The 17,472-nt window shown below is 45.9% G+C and overlaps 1 protein-coding gene across 1 annotated transcript in view; it reads right to left on the reverse strand.

The window, feature by feature from the left end:
* Positions 1 to 17,472, reverse strand: part of ABCA13 (ATP binding cassette subfamily A member 13) — a 374,898-nt gene that overhangs the window by 230,540 nt on the left and 126,886 nt on the right. The window contains exons 30-35 of the mRNA XM_061166289.1: positions 14,726 to 14,902; positions 12,540 to 12,846; positions 7,662 to 7,776; positions 6,129 to 6,458; positions 3,340 to 3,409; positions 923 to 1,054 (exon numbers count right to left, since the gene is read on the reverse strand). Coding sequence (XP_061022272.1) covers positions 923 to 1,054; positions 3,340 to 3,409; positions 6,129 to 6,458; positions 7,662 to 7,776; positions 12,540 to 12,846; positions 14,726 to 14,902 — 1,131 coding nt within the window. The remainder of the gene's footprint in view (positions 1 to 922; positions 1,055 to 3,339; positions 3,410 to 6,128; positions 6,459 to 7,661; positions 7,777 to 12,539; positions 12,847 to 14,725; positions 14,903 to 17,472) is intronic.

Raw genomic sequence — 17,472 nt, forward strand, 5'->3', positions numbered from 1 at the left:
TTTTGATTTTTACTCATCCTTACATGGTGCATGAACTCTCCAAGCACAGAATATATTTTTGTAAACAGAATGAAGGTTTTTTATTTTCTCCTATCCCTTCATTTTCAAATTGTATATGATTAGAATCTCTTTTAGTTCTTAACTTTAAAGGTTAGATGCCGCTTGAAATGCCCAGTTGTTTGGAAAGTAAATAGCCAAAACCACAAGCAATTTCAGCAGGAAAGTATAATACCATTTAAAAGCTATTTCTAAAATGTATAAAATAAAAAAGGTTGAAGTGCTATCTCTGCTGTTTGGGGCTGAGCCAGGCATGTGGCGTGAGCACCTACCTCCTCCCCCACTGACCGAAAGGGAGGACCATCGCCCTGGGCAGCCAGTCCTGCATCACCTCCACACACAACACCACAGACAGCCCTGGTTTGGAAGGACTCCCAACCACCAGACCCCCGCTCAGCCCCCGTCGCCAGCCCAGCTTACCTCCAGGTCCTGCCACCCACTGAGCTGGCTAAGAACTAGGTCCTTTCGTTCCTACCGCATGGCGCTCTCTGAACCCCTGACCTTGGTCTCCAGGGGCCCAAGACACATGAGTGCCAGGCTCTCCTGCCCTCACCCCCTCATCTCTGTCCTCCTCACACATGGTCCTGAGAGCCAGGCTCTCTGCCGTTGCGTCTTCTGGAGCCCCAGGCTGGGGAGCTGCACGGGGCCCATGGGACCCCTCCACCACCTGTCCTCACAGGGTCTCGGTGCTCTCAGGATGCAGAAGCACCACTTTTCCCTCAAACATGCTCAGCTCCCGTTAAAACACATCCTATCAACTCTCTTTCTCGTGTCTTATTTAAAGAACAAATCATTATCCAATATTCACATACATTGCTCAGACTGTTTTTTAAGGTGATTTTGTCATAAAGTGCAGAATTCTTACCAGGAATCAAGTTGTTCAAGTACCATCCACATACAAAATAAAGTCCCGAATCAAACAGAATCATCCAGCAAACCCAGCCAAATGTCATGCCTGCTAGTTCTGGAGACTGGTACATATTATCCCACTGAATACCTGGAAGGAAGAGAAGGGTTAGCGTCAGCACTGCTCATCCTCTTTCAGGGAAGACTTTGATGACCCGAGTCCATTGGGCCCGGGGGCAAAGCTAAGCACAGCTGAAACAACAGGAAGGTCAAGGCCATGAGTCCTGGCCTTCCAGTGAAATGTTGGCTTCATCTCACACTGACAAGGACAGTAGGTGGGTGACCATTAACGACATTTGAATATCTAACATTTAAAAATTTTTGAAGGTTGCTTATACTTAGTTGTACTTGCTTAACTAAAAAAGTCTATATTTAGGGGAAATAAACCTGTTTAAAAACAAGATGAAAACTCCTTGAGCACCTACTGTAAATTATACTATTCTTCTTGTTCTTGGAATATATATAAACGGATATAGGATCTGCAGTAGGAAAGAATCGTTCTCTTCTAACAATATGTTTGCAAGGTATTTCTGGATTAAAATTAATTAGGTGGTGGTTTAGTCACTCAGTTGTGTCCAACACTTGCGACCCCAAGACTGCAGCCCACCAAGCTCCTCTGTCCATGGAATTTTCCAGCAAGAATACTAGAGTGGGCTTCCGTTGGCTACTCCAGGGGATTTTCCCAACCCAGAGACTAAACCCAGGTCTCCCACATTGCAGGCAGATTCTTTATTTTAAGAGAAATATTCATCTTTCTCAATTTTCCTATGGTACTAACCTAGAACTCAATAAAATAAATGTTTTGGGGCTTCCCTGGTGCTCCACTGGTTAAGAATCTGCCTTGCAGTACAAAGGGCACTGGCTGGATTCCTGGTCCAGGAAGATCCCGCATGTCATGGAACACCTAAGCCCGTGCACCGCAACTGCAGAGCCCAAGCTCCAGGGCCCAAGAACTGCCACCACTGAGCTTGCCAGGCCACAACTCCCAAAGCCGGTGTGCCTGGAGCCGTGTCCACAACAAGAGAAGCCACTGCAAACCGGAAGCCTGCACTCGGCCACTGGACAGTAGCCCCTGCACTCCACAACCAGAGCAAGCTCCACACACAACCACCCAACACGGCCAATAAGTAGGCAAATAAATGCTGTAACACTGTGGACTTGTTGGAATCTGGATCAAAATATTCAAATACTCTATAACAGTAACCATTTTTCTTCCATATTCTCATGATCCTGTTTAAAGATCAGTTCAAAGAACTCAGGATAGGTCATGTCAGGATGACTCATCTGTTTTAATAAAGTTTTAGTGTTATATAGTTCAGGACAGTTCAACATGTTTTACCGAAAAGTCTGAGAATTTCAAGATGGGCACAAATTCGTGAGCCAAAGTAATGAGATCTGGAGTTCGGTCTCATATATGGCATACATTTTCCCTGCGTCTTCAATGCACCACAGAAATCATATAAACATCTAACATCTATAATCATATTAACATGTTTATATAAACATATAAACATACACGTCTGTTCTGGTCTAGAATTTTAGTTTCCAAAATCCCAATATAAGTGAAGATCACTGCCAACGGATTTTTAAATGTTTGTAGGGTGGTCAATGGGCCTCCCAGGTGGTGCTAGTGGTAAAGCACCCATCTGCCAATGCAAGAGACGTAGAGATGCAGGTTCAATCCCTGGGTCAGGGAGATCCCCTGGAGGAGGGCATGGCAACCCACTCCAGGATTCTTGGAGACTCCCATGGACAGAGAAGCCTGGTGGGCTACAGTCCAAAGGGTCTCAAGGAGTTAGACATGACTGTAGTGAGCTACCATGCAAACACGCACACAGGGTAATAAACAGGAGTGAAATACAGAGAATAGAGGGAAGACACTTGGTCTGTATTCTATGCTGGTTAGATTTCCTCTGGATCGTGGCTTCAGGAAGGATCCAGAAACTCTGCAGGTGCAGATGAGAGCTAACAATACATAAAGAGCCATCATGTGAGAGAGGCAGTTAGAAAGAGAAACCAGAAAGGTGGACAGGAATCCAGGAAGACAACCACAGTTCAGGAACAGTCTATGACATGGGACCCCCTTCTGGGGAGAATTCTAGGGGTCACTAAGTAGAATGAGTCACAAGGAATCCCTGGGCACTACCTGAATGGCCGCCCTGGAGCACGAGGCCAAGATTATTCTTGTTGTGCCTAAAACCAGGGTAGCTGGATGGAGGAAGGGGTTTACAGCCGATAAACCAACACCAGGATCTCCTTCCAAGCCTTCTGCTTAGTAACTAACATCTCTACTCTATCACTTGAAACATGATCACTATACATTTCCAAGAACCTGAGTCACTTAGAGTCACTACTTAAAACACTGCATCCTCTTACCTTCCTCTTGCCCTTCTAGGAATGTAATAAAAAACACTCCTTGTCCAAAGGCAGTTGTGGAGAGGAGGCACTGCCCGCAGATTGAGGGAGAGAAGAGAAAAACAGAAAGTTAGTGCTTGACTTGGGACCAGAGAAAATCCACAGCACTAAATGCAAAGGAAGAAACCACTGCACGTTCAGGCTCTAATGATGTAAACCATCGCTCCAGGTGGTGCTTCCAACATCTGAACCCAAGACTGGGCCATGCATCATTCCGTTCTGAAAAGTGTGGTAACAAGCCAGTTTTTAATGTTAAAAGGAATTATTTCTCTTTACTGCAGTGTTTGAAGTGTCATAAATCCAACGCACTGTACACAGAAACGTATAGCACCAAACAGTGGAAAACGGAATAGAGCAATTTACCATGTTTTATTATTAAGTGAATGCCCTGGAGCACACTGCAGGCAGACTGGATGCTGAACACGCACGACTCTACATGAGAAGAGGGTGCATTGGAGGAAAATGTTATTTCATCTCCAGTGGAGAGGTCTTGTGTTTAAGAAAAAAATACCTTACTGGAAAAGTATCTCACATTTAAAAATATAATGTACCGGAGTCAGACTTTTTATTTGCTAGAAGCCCTTTCAGCATATAAAAAGGAAATCAGCATTCATACACATAAAACCTTAAGTCTGAGGACTGAAATAAAAAAACAAAAAACATCATTTGAAACTCAGGCCGGATGGTCAATGGCTCATTTTCCATATATAAGGAGTATATGATGGGGGCACCAGGTGGTCCCAGATGTTTTCATTATTCTGCAAACACCTAGTTAACACACAAGAGTACTGGTTATGAATGAGCACAGGTAGGACACAAACTAATCCAAACTGAGAAGCACATGTCAGTGGATAACATACTGACGAACACCATCAAATCTATGCACATGACATAGAAACCAGGTCGGACTGAAGGGCTTACTGATGTTAGAGAAAAATAATTCTGTTTTCTTGGAAGCACTGATATTTTACTCTGAGGCATGAAATGAGCAGAGACCTTGACCCCCACCACCAGTGCGGGGCTGGGAGACCTCTGAAGGCTTTGGCTGTCCCCTGGCAGCACTGGGAATCTTTTCCTTAATAACTTAAGTACAGTTGACTTAACAATATTCTGTTGGTTTCAAGTGTGCAACATAGTGATTCAATATTTTTAAAGATTATATTCCACATAAAGTTACCATAAAATAGTGGCTCTATCCCGTGTTGTATGTCACATCCTCGGAACGTTCATTTCCTCCCTAGCAGTTGGCACCTTTCAATCCTCTACCCTCTCTTACGCCTCCCTCCTCTCCCTTACCATCACCCCCTCCGGTAACCACTAGTTTGCTCTCTGTATCCATGACTCATCTTCTGCTTTGTCATATGGTCCTTTACGGTATATTTTAGATCCCACATTGAAGAGAAAACATATAGCACCTGGAGGTTTTTGTCTTTGCCTGACTCTCCCCTTGGTCCCTCCTCAGGTCCTCCCTCCAACTGGGGGACCCCAGTCACACTCCCCGGCCTGCGGGGAGGACCTGCCCTGCCCGTGAGCACGCGGGCTGCTTCCATGACAACAGCGCCTTAACCTCAGCTCCTCCTCCCTGCCAGGGGTGGGCTCCTGCCCTGTGTCTCTGCTGTGTGTCGGCACCGTGCTTGCCAGGTCATCAAAAAGCGGGTGAGTGTCTGTCTTCCGAGTGTTTATATCACAGACCAGCAAGTATTCTAATGCTTTGAGAGGTACATTCTAAATGAGTGACTCTGATGCTGCCAAAGGAGAGGTCTTTCCACCTAATGTAAAGTAATCCATGATACTTCAAGGAAAAATGCGTATCTCTTACTTCCAAAATAGCTCTGGAAATCTGTTTCATTCCATGGGGAACATAAAGAGAGACCGAATCAAGTGCTTCCTTTGAGATGCTCCTGAGTGAAAAAGAGTCTTCAGGGGACAGTCCCTGTAAGTAGCAAGTGACACTTTCTCAGCACCGCCCTCTGTGGCTTCAGTGGCCCTACCCACAGCAAGGCGGCCTCTGGGCGGGCAGGACAGACGGGTGGAGGTGGGGAGCCCCGGAGCTGAAGCGGTGTGCTGACACATTGATCGCAGGCTGTGTGCTGTCGGGCGCACGCAGTCTTGTTTGACAGTTTCACAGCACAGCACACCTACCAGATTTCCTCTTCGTGGGCTCTCAAATCACTGCGGATGGGGACTACAGCCATGGAATTAGAAGATGGCTGCTCCTTGAAAGGAAAGCTAGGATAAACCTAGACTGCATATTAAAAAAGCAAAGACATCCCTTTGCCGACAAAAGTCTGTCTAATCAAAGCTATGGTTTTCCCAGTAGTCATGTATGGATGTGAGAGTTGGACTATAAAGAAAGCTGAGCGCCAAAGAACTGATGCTTTTGAACTGTGGTGTTGGAGAAGACTCTTGAGAGTCCCTTGGACTGCAAGGAGATCCAACCAGTCAATACTAAAGGAAATCAGTCTTGAATACTCATTGGAAAGACTGATACTGAAGCTGAACCTGCAATACTTTGACCACCTGATGTGAAGAACCAACTCCCTGGAAAAGACCATGATGCTGGGAAAGATTGAAGACCAGAGGAGAAGGGGACCACACAGGATGAGAGGGATGGATGGCATCACCGACTCAATGGACATGAACTTGGGCAAACTCTGGGAGATGGCAAAGGACAGGAAGGCCTGGTGTGCTGCCGTCCATGGGGTCTCAGAGTCAGACACGAATGGGCGACTGAACGACAACACACTTACCAGGAGCGTCTGCAGGAGGACGCCCAGCTGGTCGTGCAGCACCAGCAGCACGATGTAGGGCAGAAAGCTGGCTGTGTAGAGCAGGCTGCTGCAGAGGGCGGCCACGCTGGCACGGCTGAACAGTGCACTCAGGAGGTAGCTCAGCGTGACCACCGACACGCCGAAGTCCAGGAGGAAGAGGAAGACGATCCAGGCGCTGCTATAGGTGAAAACGCCACTGACCTTGAGGATGAGGGCCAGGGCCGCACTGCTCACAATCAGCACGGCCACGTTCTCCAGGAGCCAGGCCAGGAAGTGGACGGCCGGGTGCACGCCCATCATCCTCATGTACTGTCAACCAGGGAGGAGAGCAGGTCAGCACGGGGATGGAGAGCGAGCAGGGCAGGTTCCCGGGAAGACCACAGCCGCGTGGGGCAGGGGGCCGCTGTCGTGGACACCTGGCCCCAGAGGCAGCAGCACACCAGACACTGTCCAGAGTCAGCGCCTCGTGTGAGTGAGACCCTGACAGAGCAGGTCGCTGGCTGTGAGGAGGTGAGAACTGGGACCAGGTGACCTGAGAACAACCTCCTGGCTTTAAAAAGGCAGGTGGAAAGGAGGGGCCCCAGACCCCAGCTTGACCAGCCACACTCTTGCTGCCTTCCCTTGTTTATTGAGCTTCTGTCAATTTCGTTCTATCTTTTATTTGTCGTTTGGTTTGTCATGGGTTTGTTTAATAAAAACAAACAGAAAAATGAAGGAGGAAACACTGAGCCTTAAGCTGCTCTCTGTGAGGGTTACTGCTCAGGTTCTAGAGCGAGTTGTTCAAAATAACTCAGCTTAAAATCATAACACTAAAGTTAATTTACCCACTACACCTACTGCTTGCCAATCTATAACAGGGTGACATCTCTGGGTGTGGGGCTGATTCCTTGAAGATGAGAATGATTCAGATGCACCCGCACCCCCACAGCCTCACTAACCCCAAGGCCCACAGCTAACACCGGGGCGCAGCTGGATGGGGAAGAGACTCAGAAATCCAGGAATGCATGCATTCCAAACAGGTAAACTACCTACAAAACGAAAGTGCGATTCTAGTCAAACCTGAATGAAAAGCACTTTGTAGTCTCTGCACTTTTCCTTCTCTTTAATGAACAAGTGGATAACGTGTGCCCCGGCATCAGCCCAGTTGGACGGGAGGCTCGGTCTTTTCTGGATGCTTTTATGAACTTTCATTCTTAAAAGCAGTTTTGAGAGTTTCAACAAAAATGGCAAGGCTACACATAAAGAATTCCAACTGTAAATGAAGACGGTAGTTCTGTCTGTATGTCCGTCTAGGTCACGTAAGCACCAACACTGCTGAGTCAGCGACTCTCATCGGACCCTCCCCAGCCTCACTTCCTCTCTGCGGGTGAACCAGACGTGTCACCCATACAACTCTGGCAGGGCACGGGGCTTCCGAGTGCATGAGTCTCTGGGACAGTGGGACCCAGCCAAACACACAGGGTAGCCGGTCACCCCCAGTCGCTGCCCCTTCCCCTCCCCCAGGCCACTTACCTCTTCCAGCTGGATCTCCCGCTCGTAAACCAGCTTTCGGACCATGCTGGCCACAGACACCATCCACGTGAGCATCATTATCAGGGGGAAGAAGAAGCCGACGTTGTTCAAGAACCTGTGGGGATGGGCCAGTCAGGGTCCGGGCTTCCCCAAGATGCTATCAGTGAGTCCAGCTCCCACACTTCACCCTGCAGTCCTTACAGCCCTGGGGTTCACCCAGGAACACAACCGTGTTTGCCACTATGACTAGGGCAGAACCACTGCTGGGTGCGGCTGATTTTCTAAGACATTAGGTGCTAAACTGCAGAGGACATCACCTATGTAAACAGAGAGTCATGAGGGGCCTGGAAGTGGAGGAACCAGACTCTGGGGTTCTTGTCACTATCTAAGATCCAGAGAAGTCCAGATGTTTTGCACAGACTTGTCAGAGTGAGGCCACTTCGTGCAAATTAAAGAGAATAAAAAACAGAAGAGAAATTACAATACATGGATGTATAACTCAACCCTTTTCCAATCTGCTCCTGTAAATGAGTCCAAACCAACAAGAGAAGGAAAAACTGACACTGTGATTCTGATACATATTTGGAAGAGACAGCCAACTATTTGAAAAAGCTGCTAAACATAATCAAGTCCACATGGGAGTTACACAAAAAAATGTATGTGAGAATTCAGGCTAAATCATCTCAAGAGATCTTCAGGAAGTTATCAGAAGACAAACCAACCCACAAAAGAATGACTGGTACAGTGAAAGGATAAAGCAAGAAGTGACTATATTTCCAGTAAAAATAAGACTGAAACAAATATTAAAAATAAGGTGACAGGACAGACTGGAAATATTTTGTTCCTGGAAATGTAAAAATGAGACAAAAAACAAAAATTACAAGATTGGGGAAATGAACCAGAGAGGAAGAATAAAGCTGGTGAAATCCAAAATCAAAGGCTATTATTAGGCTATTTGTTTTGGGCTTCCCTGGTGGTCCAGGGGTTAAGAATCTGCTTTGCAATGCAGGGGACATGGGTTCCATCCCTGGTCTGGGAAGATCCCACATGCTGCAGAGAAACTAAGCCCATAGGCCACAATTACCGAGCCAGCGCTCTAGAGCCCGTGAGCTGCAGCTACTGAGGCCCATCCATCTAGAGCCCATGCTCTGCAATGAGGAGCCACCACAGTGAGGAGCACGCACCCCACAGATGCAGAGAAGCCACCGCCTGAAGCAACTCGAGAAAGCCCACACACAGCAATGAAGACCCACCGCCATCAACACGCAAAAACAAATCAAGCTCCTTTTCAAAGGCAATGTTTTTAACACTGACAAACATAGACTACAAGTTCAGTCATCTGCTAATGGTACAAAGGAGGACATCAGTGGACAAAGAAAAATCATGCTTTTTATTGGTCATGGTAAAAAAAAAAAAAATGGGTTGATAATATTTATACAAAGTTACAACTACAAGGCAACCACTACAACAACAGCAAAACATAACTAAATATAAGTAAGAAAAATATAAGACACAACTAAGACCATATACACATGAAATTGCATTTCATACTGTTAAACAGCTAACCTCACCTGTGTAAGAAGTTATGAGCTGCTCACAACAGACACGCCTAAAGAAAACACTTCAGAAAAGTTTAAGATGAAAGGATGGGCAAAGGGTATGGCAGCAAATGGGAATCCAGAGAGAGAGAGAGAGAAGAAAGGAGGGAAAGCAGAAACCACTCGTTTAATCATATACAAGGCAGAATGACATACTCCTAAGGACACACTAATGAGACACACTGAAGACACACTACGTAGGAAAGACCCAGAACACAGTTATTCACAGCTCTGCGCGGAGCAACTCAACCTCAAGACTAGAAGGCCAAACCACAGGAAAAATCGAGGGCACATTCCAGAAGCAGGGACTGGGACTTCTCTCTTAGCTCAGGACAGATGAAGTGGACACAGAAAGGACAGAGAACTCCTAAATAACAAAGTTAATGTAGGTAAATTTTCCACTACAAAAACAGGAAATTAAAAATTATTTTCAAGTGCCCATAGATCATTCATCAGATTATGTATTAGTTGACAAAGGAAAATGCCATAAATTCAAAAAGTGACAATGATTAAGGCAGTATCTTCTGGTGGCAAATGCAAGAATTAGGATTTATCAGCAACATTGGACAATTCAGGGTATGATGCAATTTTTGGATTTTTGTTAATCTGATTTTTTAAATGCTATCTCACACTAGCTTTAATTTGAATTTTTCTTATTAGGAGTAAGCTGAGTAATTTCATATGCTTAAAATTCCTGAGAATTTTCATCTGGAAATTGAAAGAAATTTTACTTAAACAGCTCTTGGGTCAAGAAGACAATAGGAATCCATACTGCAAGTGTCTAGAAAACAATGAAATTTAAGTCATATATCAGATCTATGGGAGGTGGTTAAAATAAGGATTGAAAGAAAAGTCGTCACCTTAGGCAACTACATAAAGAGAAAAAACATTAAAAATAATGAATCAAACATGAGTCTCAATTATCAAAGACACAGGGACTTCCCTGGTGGTCCAGTGGTTAAGAATCTGCTTGGCAATGTTGGAGGCACAGGTTCGATCCCTGGGTTGGGAAGTTCCATACTCTGAGGGGCAACTAAGCCCATGCACCACAACTAGAGAAAATCCCTCACATGCCGCAATTATCCAATGCAGCCAAATAAATAAATAGATATCTTTTTAAAAAGTACCAAAGAAACAGCATAACAATTAACAGTACATAAAAGTGAAAAAGTAATAAAAATAAAAGCAAAAACAAGTAAGTTGGAAAAGTCGAAAGAGGAGAATTGATAAAGTCCAAGTGCAGTTCTTTGAAAAAATAACAACAAGAAAATAAGGAAATTATGTGTGTACCAAATGAATTTTTAACATGCAGAAGGAGAAAGTGTGTTGAAAAGGGAGTAACTACAGACAGAGAGGAGATGAAGGAGCAGGAAGCAGGGGAGGAGGACCATGGTCATTTTGCTTGCCCTCAAATCCTCACTCGGACCTCAGGGAAGAGGTTGGTATCCAATGTTGATGCATGTGCACCTCAACCAGCTTCGCAACTGGGTGAGAAGAGGTCCTCTGACTCTCACCCCTGGGGAATCCCACAGGGGAGGGTGACCACAGTTCTCGGGTTCACACGGTCCTGGTTAACCCTGGTCTGCAAGCTTCCAGAACGCGGGGGCAACACCTATTTTCACCACCAATTACGACAGTCAAGTACATACATGACACATAGCAAATGCTCCATAAATGGCTTCAAATGAAGAAACAGCACAAAAACTTGCACTCTTAGCAAGATGCCATGATTTCAAGTATATAAAATGTGTATGACAAGGTCCACAAACAATATAAACCAACTTATGATTTAGGAGAGGGTATGAAGTATGGTTTTTTTCCCCTCTCTTTTCTCAACTCTTGACAGCCATTTGTTTATAAAAACTAACAAAAAAGGAAACATTAAATCAGGGATGTCTAAGTGACCTCGGAAACAGGACTCTCTCTCACCTCCCTGTTATCTGGACAGCATGAATCAAACAAACATGTTCCAGACTCTTCTGAGTATTTATCCTTATCCTTTATCCTTATTTACTCTGGAACCCAAACAAAAGCCTGTCAACAAACTTTGAAATTAGGAAATCAAACATTCTCATTTAAGTCTTCTTAAAAGGATACTCTGATCTTCATAAACATTTCATTGTCACCATCGCTTTTTCTGAAGGTGGCGAATCCCTGATCTGCATGTTAATAACACCTTTGTTAATAGTGTTTTCTCTGTGCCCTGCCTCTATTAGCAGCGTCCCGGGAGTTCAAAGACAGAAAATGATGAGCATGCTGAATCAAAATCGCACATGCAGGAAGAAGCACTGGAGAAATAAGCTTTTGTTTTTTTTGTCTCTCGAGATGCATGCCACCAGTGCAAGAGCAGGGTGGTGGTCGACCTCCGGGCCCCAGCACCCTTCACCCCAGCTCTGCCTCCTGGCCTCCTGACTGCCTTTCCCCTTCCTCCACCCCCACCCACCCACCACCCCAGTGCCAGGCTCCAGCACAGGGGGGCTGGAGTCCCTTGTGACTCACGATATGGGCGAGGAAGGCACCCAGAGAGGGGTGAACCCAGGGCTCTCAAGGCTCCGGTCAGGGCTGTGCCCTCCCTCCAGCCCGCGCCAGATGCACACACAGAAGCATGTGGCTTCCCCAGCCCTGGGGAAGGGAGTCTGGTTTCACCCTCTCCTTCCCCAGTCCTGTTTGCTAACCCACTGGGATAATCAGAGAGGAGGAATGGTGAGAATGCACGCACACCTCTCTAAACACAGCACCACCCACATCACCTCCCGTGTCTCACTCTGGAGCGTCGAAAACTGAAGAGCATCCCAAGGGTGAGCACTGCCCTGGGTCCCCTCAACTGACCTTCCCCTCACTGTCACCCCAAGAGATCACCCACTGAATCACCCAGTTCAACAAGGACCCCACTAAGCCACCGCCCCAGGCCTCTGGGAATCCCCCACCCCCGCACGTGGGTGGCACAGACCTAAACTGTAAGGTTTTGTGCTGAAGAAGAAACAAGCTTTCTCTGATTCCCTAGTTCAGGTGGGAGGGATCCCCCTTGAATACTACTCATCAAATTTATTCCAAAGGGTGTTTGAGGCTACAGATGCCTGATGTCAGCTTTAACTGAACATACTGTCTCAACAATTATTCTTCTATCTGGATGGCTCAGACAGAAATGAGCCTTAGGAAATCAAAATGGAGAATGGATTTTCTTCCAATGCTCTTTAGTGGAACAACTATGCAGAAGCTCCAGGATTTTCCTCAATCACGTCTCCGAACACAGGGCCCCTCCCAAGGCCAGGGTACTCACAGGTCGCTGGTATGGCAGGGGTATGGGATAGCCTGGGCCTGTGCAGCCGGGTCCAGGGCCTCTTGCCCCGTCTGCACCGAGATGATGGCTCTTTCGATCATGTCTTGCAACGGCACAAAGATGTAATTATACTTGAACCCGTCAGCTGGGAGGCTCTGAGGGTGGAACTTCCAGAAAGGGTTTTTCACCAGATCCGTTCTCATGCTATACAAGATACTGGTCCGGATGCTGTAGGTGACCTGGGGCGGAAGCTGCAGAGGTTCTGAGCTGAGGTTCTTACCAACTAAGGAACTGTTGAATATGATGCCTAAGATCAGAAAAGGGCAAACAAGGGGTCATCACAACCTGGGAGAGGCTCACAGCACGTCAGCACCGGTCTAACCAGACCATCCAAGACATTCATATCCTCAGTCCTTCCCCCATCATGCAGGGGCCTCGTCCCGGGGAGGTGAGGCTAATCTGTGTGACACAGCCGTCAGCCATTAGGTAGAACCAAGACCTCCTAACTCTCTACTTTTTCTTGAGTACTTGCTCTAGCTACAACTTCTAATATAATATTGACTGTGTATATGTTTGTGTGCACTCAGTCACGTCCGACTCTCTATGACCCCATGGACTGCAGCCAGTCAGGCTCCTCTGTCCACAGAATTTTACAGGCAAAAATACTGGAGTGGATAGCCATTTCCTACTCCAGGGGAATCTTCCTGACCCAGGGATCGAACCGGTATCTCTTGTGTCTCCTGCATTGCAAGTGAATTCTTTACCACTGAGACACAGGGGAAGTCCATAAAATTGACTAGAAGTGGTGAAAGTGGGCATTGTTCCTGATTCTAGGGGGAAAGTTTTCAGTCTTTCACCACTGAATATTTTGCTGGCTGTGAGTTTTTCTTATATGGCCTTGATCTGGTAAGTTTCCTTCTATTTCTAGTTTATTAAGTGTTTTTACCATGAAATGATGTGGAATTTTGTGGAATTCTTTTATTGCATCAAGATGATATTTTTCCCTTCATCTTATTAAAGTGACATATCACATTGATTAATTTGTGTCTGTTAACCTATTCTCAAATTCCAGGAATAAATCTCCCTTGGTCACAGTAATATAACCCTTTTAAAGTACTGCTTTGGTTTGCTTGCATTTTGCTCAAGATTTTTATGTCAATATTCATAAATGATATCTGTAATTTTAAAAAATTATCTTTTTTCTATTTTAACAAAACCAACACTGTGGTGTCATAAATACATAAAAATTAATTTCCTTTGCCTTTTTTCAGGACTTGAAAAGTCACACAAGGCTGCTTAAATAATCAGGATTTCCTTCTATGGGATAACAGATATCCCTAAGAATTGATGTCTTTGGATTATGTGTTCTGCTCTAGGAATTCTTCCAACTTCATATATAAAATCCCTTGTGGGTTGAAGTCTGCCCTCCCGAAATTCATAAGTTGAAGCCCTAACCCCTAGTACTTCACAATATGACCTTATTTGGAGACTGAGTCTTTACAGAGGCCACCAAGAGAAAATGAGGTCACAAGATGTGCTCTAACCCAGAAGGACTGGGATACTTATAAGAAGGAGAAGTTTGGAAAGACACACACAGGAGGGGGCGAGGAGAGACACAGGGAGCAGACAGCCTTCCACAGGCTGAGGAGAGAGGTCTCTGAGGGAGCCAGGCCTGCCCACACCTGGAAGCCAGAACTGTGAGAAAACAAATTTCCGCTATTTAAGCCACTAGTCTGTGATACTTCGTCACAGCAGCCTTAGAAAACTAATACAAAGCTGAATAAAAACAATTCACTGTTTATTCAAAAGCATACAAGACTACATCATATTCATGTTGACTCAATAAGACTTGAACTAGCCGCTGCCTCTTCTTCCCTGACACCAACGATGTTGAGACACCATGGTAAAAATAAAAGAGATGTAAGGAATCACAGATTTAATCAAGAAAAGTGTAATGTGTCATGCAAAATTTAACCATAAACTAGTAAATTAGTTTCATAAACTGGGGAAAAGACACTGGAAATAGCATACAAGGCCCATCTTTCCATCAACTCAAGGCAACCCATTCTGCTTTACTCATATTACCTGGAAAGCACTCCTTTTCTTCTGGAGCCGTGATAAGACACGTTTGGGGAGACACAGGCACGCACTGCCCTTATGAGCAAGCGTGTTAACTGAATACTTACTGGCCAATAAAGTGTTCTTCCGCAGGAGGGCCTGTGCTGTGGCCTCCAGGGCGGCAGCGGAGGCCAGGCCCCGGAAGCGGTTCAGCCGGACGCAGGAGGCCACGTCGACCAGGACGCGGCCCAGGGAGCGCAGGCGGCCGGCGCCCGTGTGGTTCAACATGGCGTCCAACTTCCCTCCTGAGGAGAGGAAAACAAGGACACAGCAAGTTCTCTCAGCACGGCATGTACTGTTCCTACAACGGGGATTATGCAAATAAATTCCCTCATAAGAAAATTACTCGAAACAGTCCAATTCTGTTCCATGCAAAAACTGCTACTTACTTGCCGAGGGCAAACTTTCACAAACGCTCCCTGTAATGTTGATACTTGGAAAGAAAACAGTTAAATCACAGAGGGTGAGGCTGCTACCAATGGGCAAGTCAGTAGCAGCAGCCAGAGGGAATGAAGAACCAAGGGAAAGACGGTGAGAGACACGGGCTGGAGAAACCCAGCTCTGGGCAGAGAGGTGGCTTTGCCCCCTCTATACGTGCCCAGGGCAGCCGGGTAGCAGTGTCCGCAATGGGGGCAAGACCCAGTTTTGCCCCTGAAGCAGCTCTACTGTAACTCCATGTTTACCCTGGAAAGTTATTTGATCTGTCAAAGTCTGTGTTCTCATCTGCAGTATAAAGAAAGCAGAATCCCCTATGGGAACGTCCTAAGGATTAAGCTTTTGTGGGTACCTCCTGTGTTTAAGTGCTTACTGAGTACTCCTGTTGTCATGGTTCCAGCTGCTGAAGAGGAGAACTAGGCGCCAATCTTAATTCTTCCTAATGAAACTAAGCTCAACAGCTAGAAAAATAGGAGTGCTGTACACTCTAAGGGGCTCTGGCTGTTGGGGATTTTGTCTTCTTGTTTTTGAAAGAGAACTGGAAAGTGTTCGATTTGACAGCATGCGGCAAACCGGGGCATTTCTGTGTTGCTGATCGTTTGTCATTTGCAATGTGTGCTCTATAAGCTGACCCAGGAAGCTTGCCAAAAATTTCACCGTGTGTCATTCCAGAGGCTTCGTGGAATGAGGAGTGACTTGGCCTCTGCAGAGTGTGGCTTTACTTGTCTCCCAGGGACAGAACCAAAGCTGCTTTCAATGGGCTTTGCATAGCTGAATCACTATATAACTGAATCTTCATAGCTGTGTGTGTGCACACGTGTGCATGTGTGTGTGCATGTGTAATAGAAAAGCAGCGCCACACAAATGCCACGGGCTTCAGGGTCCGGTGCAGAGACCTCCCTCAACGCCCAAAAGCAGCAGCATGTATGTGGAAAGAGCTCTCACTCAAGTGGAGTCAAAGTAACACAGAGAGCCCCTCAAGTCTTCACCATTTGTTCTGAGTCTGAACACTGCAATGCCCTCCCCCGCCTGATGGGGGCGCTGGGGAGTGTTGGGGGGGTACCTCCACAGGAGAGGATGGAAACAGGACAGGGCACAAAAGCCCACCATGAGAGGACTGGACCAGGCCAGCTTCTCTCTCCTGGGTCCGTATCACACACAGCAAGGAGGGAAGACACACAACCAAGCAGCAGGAGGTACAGGAAGGCCATGGGGCCCCAGTCAGCCTGCAAAGGCAGCAAGACTCAGAGGCTCACACAGGCACAGGGGACAAGATTCTACAGTGGTTTCAGCCAAGCTTTGCCAGAAGAAGCTGGGCATTTTTCCCGTTTGATGCTTACGACTGAGGACCTGAGACACACTGGTGTGTGTCAGCCGTGACCAGCAAGGAGGTTTAAGATCCCCCATTTCTGGCCCTAAAGATGATGTTCAACAACTGCCTCCATCCTGATGCTTACAGCTCTTCCAGACGAAGGCTTCCCAACACCTGGGGCCACAGCTATCTGTTCGGGGAGCTGTCCTGGCCACAGCATCTCACCAGCTGTGACCCTGCCAGGTGCCCCTGGGAACAAACCCCCCCCTCAGCTGAGACCCAGAGAGCGAAACTGAGGCCCAATAAGCTCCATACACATGAGAAACATCCAACTGGGTTTTAGCGCCTCGTTCTTAACCACACCAAACATTTGAAGGAAACCCTCCAACATGAAAAGAGAGAATTCAAACAAAATGAATAACAAAAGCAGAAACAATGATCAAAAATGAAACAAAAGATTAAAATGACATTATTTTTTACATACAAGTGAAAGATTCAATGAAGTGACAGGAAAATATCTGATATGTGAAGGACAATTATCTGCAGATTAAAAGGATTCAATATTAAAGTAATAATAGTGATGGGCAACTTGCTGAAGACAAACAACTAGAAAATACAGATGATTTTTAAAAATCTGTGTGAAGGCTTCAAAGAACTTCCAAAGATACTGCCAAATGATTAGTATTCATGGACATAAAACAGAATAACCAAAAACCCAGAGGAAAAAAAGATAAAAAACTAACAAGAGACTCAAAACATGCTTCAAAAATCTTTGGATACAGTTGTTCAAAAATTAGATGAAATCAGGGAGAATTTCAGCAAAGAACTGAAAACTATTATTTAAAAAAAAAACCCAGGGCCTTCTCTAGTGGTCCAGTGGTTAAGACTCTGCGCTTCCAGTGCAGGAGGCATAGATCTGAATCCCTGGTTGGGGAGCTAAGATCCACATGCCAAGAGGTATGGCCAAAAAAACAAAAACAAACCCAGAATCAAATTGCAAGTCTAGATTGGGCAATGGGACAAATTAAACAAAGAACTCTCAGCTGAGGTGAGAATTAGTGGATTTTA

This window comes from Dama dama, chromosome 18 (genome assembly GCF_033118175.1).
Source record: "Dama dama isolate Ldn47 chromosome 18, ASM3311817v1, whole genome shotgun sequence".
Classification (NCBI taxonomy): Eukaryota; Metazoa; Chordata; class Mammalia; order Artiodactyla; family Cervidae; genus Dama; species Dama dama.